Below are 8,834 nucleotides of genomic sequence, written 5' to 3' on the forward strand. Positions count from 1 at the left end.
ATCAATTATGCAGTCATTTTTAAATTCGATCCTGTTCGGGGTTTGTCAACAATGAAAAACGAAAACAAATCCAGAGAGAAAAATGTAAACAAACAGTTACCAACAGACCACCAACAACATCTCAGAGTCTGAGACTCAGACTCAATAGATTCTCAGAGCAAATGTAATCAATTTTGTTGTTCTCATTACAATGCAATGTTGTCAATGTTGTTATGAGAAACTGGAGTTGTGGGGGTGAGATTTGGGATGTGCCCACAACAAGTAAGAGACAGAACATAGGTGATGATTCGTCTACAGTGTGGCCAATGTTATGGTGTGAAAAAATCGCTAAAATGACTTTATTATTGAGTACAGATGCTAATACCACCCATAAAATTTACGACGCATTTTTTACAATATATGGTGCATAATATAATAAGGAAATACAAACAATCCCAAAAACATAGTATGGTGTAGGGTATTATGGAGTGCATTTATGTATTTCTCGGTTTGCAGAATTTATTTTGGCATACATTTTTATACCCTCTACCCTGAATAAATCTTTTGTGTCTTGTACCATCGCTCGTTACCGTGATACTGGTAGCGTAGCCCGACGTCAAGGAAGTTGATGGAAGAAAACAGCAACATCAGTAGAAATGGTTCAAAAAGTAAAGAAGCTACTTGATCGACACCCGCGTCGCAGTGGCCGAAAAATGGCTCGTGAGCTGAACATATCGCAATATTCCATTCGGCAAATATTGAAAAATGAGCTCGGGGTAAAGCCATTGACATTTCAAAAAGTGCAAGAACTTACACCGCAACAGAAAGAAAATAGACTCAAAAGATCTAAAGAGTTGCTTCGCTTGGCCGAAAGTGGTGAACTGCCGAATTTGTTTTTCCCCGATGAGAAAACATTCGTAGTCCAGCAGTTTGCAAACAAACAAAATGACCGTGTTTACTTGCCAAAGAGGTCAGCTGAAAATGTGCATCTTCGATTGGCCACCAGAACTCAAGAGCCGGCCATGGTGATGGTGTGGGCCGCCATAACAGCCGATGGTCGCTCTCCGCTCGTACTTATCGACCTTATCAGAATAAACGCCGAATATTATCGCGAAAAAATTCTGGAGAGTGTATTAAAGTCTTGGACACGCAACCTTTTAGGCCGCAGACCTTGGACATTCCAACAGAACGCAGAACCATCGCACTCAGCACGCGCCACCCAAGAATGGTTACAAAATCTCCGCATACCAATCCGTGGGACTATTGTGCCTGGAGCATTTTGGAACGCAAGGTTGGCACTAAAAAATACCAAAGTGTCGTTCACCTCAACATTCGGGCAGCGTGTGACGGGTGATCAATTCGAACAAATCTAAACTTTTGTGGCGTTTGACTTTGTTGCAGTTTTTTTATCTCCCCTGTATATGAATTCAAACTGGAAATGTTTGGTCTAAAATTCGGATATATATGCAACGCTAGATTTTAATTTAAGTCTTCTCAAAGTCATGTACCCATATCAATGATATTTGGTAGGGGAGTTCATATACAACATAATGGTGGGGTTTTGAATATTCGAAGGAAAGATTTAAGAAATTAAAACAACAGCAATAACTAGAAAGCAATGTTTACAGCTCTGATAATTCCTATAGAATTTTTTTAAATAACCTTTAATCCACAGTAGTTTGCATCAGATGAGCTTTTAAAGAAGTTTTTAAAATGCAATGAAAATATATTTTTTACTGAGACGTGATACAATGTAATCTAACCAAGAAAAATGCCACAATTTTGAATTCAACACATTCTTAAAAAAGACCAAGATATATGTGTTAACTATGATTTCTATCTCGATACAAAAAGTTTTTTAATAAATCCGATAAAGATCTATAAATGTGTTTTTTTTTAATCTACTATAATTCTTAAGCATTCCATTCTTGTTCAACGTCCGTGTTGCCAGGTCCATATCTAACAACTAACGAAGTTTTAAAAAAAAACCAATAGTTCAAGAATTGAGGGCTTAACTCTAATTCAGTAAAAACTCTTCAATTTTTTGGGATTTTTTTTCAGGGATAAGTATTTTTTTTTTTAGTTTCCAGAACCAATTTAAAAATACCTACCAATGGAAAAAAATTAAAAAAATTGAGAGTTTTAACTAAACTATAGTTGTTTCGAATTGATGTGTATATCTTCATTTGTCTGTCAAACATATAGTTTTAATTTTTACAATACATTTGAATTTGCAAGCAAAATTTAAATTAATATATTGGGACTCTTAAAAAATATAAAATTACAATGTATTCCCAGAAACGTTAATCCAATCAGAACACTATTAGCATCAAATAAAAAAATCCCACCATCCGCTACCACCAATATCAACAAGTAAAAAAATCACCAAATTGTCATCACTGTTTCAACAAACCAGTCATCGAAGTGAAAACAATAACAAAACAAACAAAAGCGGCTCCAATGCATGCCAACACACTCAAACAATTACACACATATACGGTTTCGTCGTCAACCGAAGACTTTGGGGCCACAAAAGAGAAGAAATAAGAAAACAAACAAACAAATGAGAAAATAAATAATTTCATGTTTTCTTTTTTCATACATTCTTTTCTGTGCAAAAAACACAAGAAAAACAATAAAACTCAAACATGCATAAATACAAAATATAGATGAATGACGATAAACGCTAGCAAGTAATATAGGTTATGATAATTAAAACAGCAACTAGAACTCATTAACTAGGCAAATAATTTAAGACTTTATGCGTTCTTCTTCATCTTCTTGTTCGTCATGTTTGCTTTTATTGCTTCGCCCTCAACTGACGTTTCCCCACCTGGAGCTAAGAACAAGAGAATTCACTAACTCACTTTTAGATATTTCAGTCTTTACGGTCGGTGTTCGGTGTTGTCGTTCGTTCTGTTAGCTTGTTTCCAGCTAACATCAGCAGTTAAATCGCCGAGCCGACCAACAGTCTTAATGAAGTGGAGCATATGAATAGCCAGTAAAGACACTGACACTTATTTTCTTTGTTGTTATTGTTTTATCTTTACCTTGTTTTTATCGTATTTTATGTAATCCACCAAAGAAAAAGGCACTTGAGGTGATGATGATTCGTTTATAAGATTTTTGAATATTTTGTTTTCTTTTTTCCTTTCGTTGTCGTTAAACAAACACAACAACACGATACAGATCCTCGTGAAAGGGATTGCAAGAAAAAGCGCACTTTGATTATCACTTTGTTACGATCATTGGCAGCAATAAAAAAAAATAAAACACAGCACTACTTTTTCATATACGCGAATTTCAAAATCATTTCAATTTGTTTGCAAAAATACGACTTTTTGACTACTTAACAATTCATAAGGCCACAGATGATGAAGATCGTTTTAATTTACAATGCAAATCAGTCGAATACAACAAATACTACGTCGTTTTGTTGGATTTTTTTAATTGCTTTTGGTTTTCGCTCGCTTACTAATAGAAAGGTAGCAAGGTGTTAACGCACAGGAAAAGAGAAAAACGACGAGATGTAAGAAACGACCAACAAGAATGAAGTTTGAGACGTGTTTAATACGGTTCCCCGTTGGTAGTTTCAATTTAATTCTAATTTTTTCTTAATTTTAGAATATTTGCAAATAATTCTTTTGAAAACAAAGGAATTTAGGAGCTTTTAAATTTGTTTTCTACTTGTTTAAATAAATCCAAAATGAGAAAAAGCCACGAAACGAACCTTCGATAGGAAACGTCGCGCAACAACTGATTAATAGAGCTGGCAAACAATCGATGGTAATATCGATACTACATTTTAAAAGGGAGTATCGTTTGATTGTTTGTTCTATCGATAATAGGTCTACCTATTACTCGACGTACGCTTTCAACGTTTTTCACCACAAAGGTTGAACTTACGTTATTTTGCACTGTCGGAATATTTAGAGATTCCTGACCAGTAGATGGCTTTAGCCAGTAAAATCGCCTCCTATGTTGTCAAATGAATAAATTTGAAAAAATATAAACATATGAATGCATGATTTTACCTTCTTAATTCTACCATGCTTTCATACCTTACTTCTTGTGTTCTACACATAATTAATTTCATAAAATTATGAGTTTTATGCGTCATTTTCTACAAAGCCGCACCTCTTTCACCTAAAGGCATGACCAATGAACGTGACGTTAGTTATTACGCCATTATGAGATCAAAAAGTACGACATTCAATGGCTATAGAAATGTCAAAATTAGATGTCTATCCTTCAAAAACACCATATCAGCCAGTTCAAATTGGCATTATAACAGAAACACGTTATAGGATTGCCAATTCCTTTGATTTGATTCCTCGTAAAGCGGGTAATATAGGTGTCCGTGTAGAGCAGACTAAACTTTTTTCAAACAATTATATTTTTTATCTACGATCAAGTTTTTCATTGGATCAGAACAGAAGAATTTACAGTTTTTAATATAAATACATTTTAAAAGCCATTGCCAATGTAGGAGAAATATGACTCCTTAAACAGTTTGAGAAACTCTACATTGGATTTACCTCAGAGTTTTTCAATATATTTTGTGTATTCAGCAGCTTAAACTTAACAATAGATTTGTGTATTGCATTAAAACTTTAAAAGACAATTATTATTTTTAAATATTGGTGGTATTTAATCGTTTTCAGCAAAACTGTTCAATAAAAGATTTTGTTACAGTTTGAAGAACTCTGCGTTCGACTAACGGCGGTATTTTCGACTTTGCAGTGTAAGCAAACCAATAAAATTAGATATTTATAAATTATGTCAGAGATATGGGAAATAACTGAATTAAATTATGAAATCTTGAAGCAAACACATATGTCACAACTGGGAAATTTCAATTTCTGCTAGAAATATATAAAAAACTATACATTACAGTTTGAGGAACTCTGGATATAACAAACGGCGGCTTATAACAGAGGAATACGTCGACTTTGAAGTGACGCCGCCGCCGATAAGCGTTTTAGTTTGGCTCCGTCCAACTGACGTAAAACCTCGTGGTCTTTCTTTTCGTGGAGTTCTTGTAAACAAAAACGTGCATTTTCAAAATATCAATTAAATTGAAGATATTTTGTTTGATTGACTCCAGTTTCTTAATAAAAACTTTCTAAAAAATGGGCTTTGGTGGCGGCGGTGGACGTGGTCGTGGTGGTGGCGGTGGTTTCGGCCGTGGTGGTGGAGGAGGCGGTGGATTTGGCCGTGGAGGTGGTGGCGGACGTGGAGGAGGTGGTGGTCGTGGTGGCGGTGGAGGTCGTGGCGGTTTCGGTGGCCGCGATCGCAACAATTTCAATCAAGGACCACCAGATCGTGTCATTCCCCTCGGTCACTTTGCCTACAAATGCGAAGATGATTTGGTGTGCAAAGTAGAAATCGATGATGTGCCTTATTTCAATGCTCCAATCTTTTTGGAAAACAAGGAACAAATTGGTAAAATTGATGAAATTTTCGGTACCGTCAAAGACTACTCGGTGTCGGTGAAATTGTCGGAAAATATGAATGCCAGCAGTTTTAAGCCAAATCAGAAACTCTTCATTGATCCCTCAAAATTGTTGCCTATTGCGAGATTTTTGCCCAAACCTCCACAGCCTAAGGGTGCCAAAAAGAAGGGACCAGCCGGTGGTGTTGGTGGTGCTAGAGGCGGTGGTCGTGGAGGTTTTGGAGGACGTGGTGGCGGTGGCGGCCGTGGAGGTTTTGGTGGTCGTGGCGGCGGTGGCCGAGGAGGTGGTGGATTCAACCGAGGCGGTGGCGGAGGAGGTTTTGGCAGAGGCGGCGGTGGTGGTGGCCGCGGAGGCGGTGGTGGCCGTGGACGCTGGTAAAAGAGACTAAGTTAATTTTAAGTGACTACATATTTCGGTAGTTGTTAGAGAAAAAATATAGTTTTAAGATTATGTTAGAGAGCATTTTTAACATATTCAATACCGTTTTACACATAAACATAAGTAAATTGTAAATTTGTTTTTACAATGGAAAGAAGTTACTTTTTTTAAACAGAAACCCTGAAATTCAAAACTAATAAAAAAAACAAAATACTAATAAAAACTCGTTTTATACATGTTTTATACATTTTTTATGGGAACTGTGGGAAGGAAACAGAGTATTTGGAAAGTAGTCCAACTTGGAATATCTTAGGAAACATGGATTACAAATACATCTGGGCGCATTTAAACCAAACACATATTTTGATCTTTTACCCTTAGTTAGCAGGTTAATGTGTGGTACCACGGGCAGCAACAAGTGGAAATCATCTATTGCCTTATATTAAAGGCAAATAGATTTAGTCTATTTTTTGTAGTCTTTGGAAGTACACCTATGGGGAAGAATACGTTTTCGATGAACGATAGCAAACATATAAAACTATTTGAATAAAATAGTTTCATTACGATTTTACTTTATTTAAATCGTCTTTATAAGAATTAAAAAAAATAGATACTAAATGCCAAGCATTTTAATGGAAAATAAAAACAATTTCAACAATTATATAGCGTTTCAACACTTTATTTGGTTAACCTTGTCCACTTTTCGCTAACAGCCCAGAGCCATTTTGCTAATGCATCATCCTTAGCCTGTGGTGCCACATCTTTAATGTTACAGTCACTGAAGTATTTACCGCTTACAGTAGCTAAGTCTTCATCCAGAGCGGCGTATAAGGTAGTTTGGGCTCCGTTTTTGGGTGACTTAAGGAAGGGCCAGGACAACGGCTTAAATATCAAGCTTGCAAAGAATGAATTAAAGAAGCCCATGTGTCGGAAAAGCTCAGTATCCACAACACCTGGATGGAGTGCATTGACGGTGACACCAGTACCTAGAGAAATAAAGGAAATTATGTATTTTAAGTGATATTTTTCTTCTTTCTTTCTTTCTTTCTTTATTCAATTCATACTTAATACTAAAGCCTCCAAGGCCAATTAATTGTATTAATAAGGTACTCAATACCAAGTAGAAAAAATTCAAAATAACTTATAATTAACTATAACATTATTAAAAAACCAATTATAAAAGGCTCCCCAGCCAAAACTACAAAAAAAACAAAAGTAAAAAAATGAGTCAATAGAGGCAAAATAACCAACAACAAGCAATTAAATTTTTTTTAGAAAGGTGAACAATAAAGGCGACGATAAAAATAATTTAAAAATTATTATTTAATAATTAAAAAGGAGTAAAATGAAGAAAATAAAAGCTCAAAACAACGAAAATAAAACTAATTGAATGGTGTAATATCAATGTAGTTCAACGTATCAGTACTACTTTTATAAGAGATGACATGTCTTGGCCGAATAGAACTCTGGGACCTTATTCTCTCATTCGATATCGAACAAATTTAATCTAATTGAATTTTAGCATCATCGAATCAAAAATGTTGGTAGCAAAAATTAGAGATTTAAAACCCAGTTGAATTCTTCAATATTGTCTTTATTATCAATCTTGACATCGAATGCTAGAATTTTACCCTTGGTCTATATTTTTTCCTGTTTTCTTTTATACGTTATGTCATCTGTTATACAATTTAAAATAATACATTCCCCAAAGTTTTGAATAAATTCAAAATTAACTATTATATTAAGTTATTAGCTAGAAAATCACATACCTTCAAGTCTTCTTGCCAATTCTCGGGTGAACAAAATATTTGCCAATTTACTTTGATTGTATGCCTTGCCTTCGTCATATGATTTTTCACTGTTCAGATCACCAACATTGATTTCTCCGCGGGTATGTGCCATACTGGAAAGTACAACAATACGGCTGGGAGCGGATTTCTGGAAGAAACAAGCATACATTTTATAGTTTTTGTTGGAATTATGTATAGGAATCACCTCATACTCACCTTAAGTTCATCCAGGAGAAGATTTGTTAAGAGGAAATGACCCATATGATTGACACCCAATTGCAGTTCAAAACCTTCCTTGGTTAGAGAGCGAGGACAACGCATTACACCGGCATTGTTAATTAAAATATCTAAGCGTTTTTGCTCCGCTTTAAATCTGTAATGTAATAATTTTGTTGTTAAGTCAGCTAAAACGTATTCTTTCTAATTTAACATACGCCTCAGCAAATTGTCTAATCGATTCCAGGGAAGCTAGATCACATTCACGGCAATAGACATATTTATTCTTGGTTTCCAAAACAATTTCCTCTCGAGCCTTTATCATATAAAACACTGATTAAAAAAATATATATTTTAATAATTTTGAAATCGAATTCTACCTCTTCACATTTCTTCATATCTCGGCAAGCCATGTAAACTGTTGCTCCCCTCTTTGCCAATTCTCGTACGGTTTCCTTACCAATACCGGTATTGGAACCAGTAACAATAATGACTTTACCATCGGCTCTTGTGGGCTTTGTAAATTTGCCACCTTGCATCATATCTCTGGAAGACAAAATATGGAAGCCATTCATTTAAATACCTTAAATTTAAAGCATAGGTTCTTACTTAACAAAACATGCTACTCCCACCGTTGTGCCGGCAACACTTGTCCAAAAAACCGGACGGCTTCTGAGAAAGCTGAATAAACCTTCCATGACAGCACAGGAAATAAGTTACTTTGAACTGTGTCTTTACTAAATTTAAAAAATAATTATTGAGATAATTAATTAAAAACAAAAACTTTATCAAATATTATACAAGTACGTACGCAGCACTCAACACACACACGAATGTCAGTGTCATGTTAAACTCGCCAATAGGTAACTACTTTCATGGTAGAAGAATACAGATAGATGCATACACGCTTGAGAACATTGAAATGTCAAAAGTTTTTAAATCTTTTTTTTTTTTTTTTCAAAAATAAGATTTGTATATGTTTTCCTATATGGCGCCCATCGGCGGCTGTGTTCTA

The 8,834-nt window shown here is 35.2% G+C and overlaps 3 protein-coding genes across 3 annotated transcripts in view; 1 reads left to right on the forward strand and 2 right to left on the reverse strand.

Moving 5' to 3' along the window:
* LOC101900410 (uncharacterized) overlaps nt 1-3,728 on the reverse strand; it is an 82,190-nt gene extending 78,462 nt beyond the window's left edge. The window contains exon 1 of the mRNA XM_059130826.1: nt 3,030-3,728. The gene's annotated coding sequence lies outside the window, so the exon portion shown is untranslated. The remainder of the gene's footprint in view (nt 1-3,029) is intronic.
* Nucleotides 3,729-4,974: 1,246 nt separating this feature from the next.
* Nucleotides 4,975-6,036, forward strand: LOC101891654 (probable H/ACA ribonucleoprotein complex subunit 1). The gene has a single exon (XM_005185675.4). The coding sequence runs from the start codon at nt 5,112-5,114 to the stop codon at nt 5,811-5,813; it is 702 nt and encodes a 233-aa protein (XP_005185732.1). The 5' UTR covers nt 4,975-5,111; the 3' UTR covers nt 5,814-6,036.
* A 435-nt stretch (nt 6,037-6,471) lies between these two features.
* Nucleotides 6,472-8,613, reverse strand: LOC101892171 (retinol dehydrogenase 13). The gene is made up of 6 exons (XM_020037537.2): nt 8,429-8,613; nt 8,200-8,365; nt 8,038-8,135; nt 7,820-7,976; nt 7,583-7,751; nt 6,472-6,799 (listed from the first exon to the last, which is right to left on the reverse strand). The coding sequence occupies exons 1-6, from the start codon at nt 8,515-8,517 to the stop codon at nt 6,492-6,494; spliced, it is 987 nt and encodes a 328-aa protein (XP_019893096.1). The 5' UTR covers nt 8,518-8,613; the 3' UTR covers nt 6,472-6,491.
* Nucleotides 8,614-8,834: the final 221 nt, after the last annotated feature.

This window comes from Musca domestica, unplaced genomic scaffold, assembly GCF_030504385.1.
Source record: "Musca domestica strain aabys unplaced genomic scaffold, Musca_domestica.polishedcontigs.V.1.1 8, whole genome shotgun sequence".
Taxonomy (NCBI): domain Eukaryota; kingdom Metazoa; phylum Arthropoda; class Insecta; order Diptera; family Muscidae; genus Musca; species Musca domestica.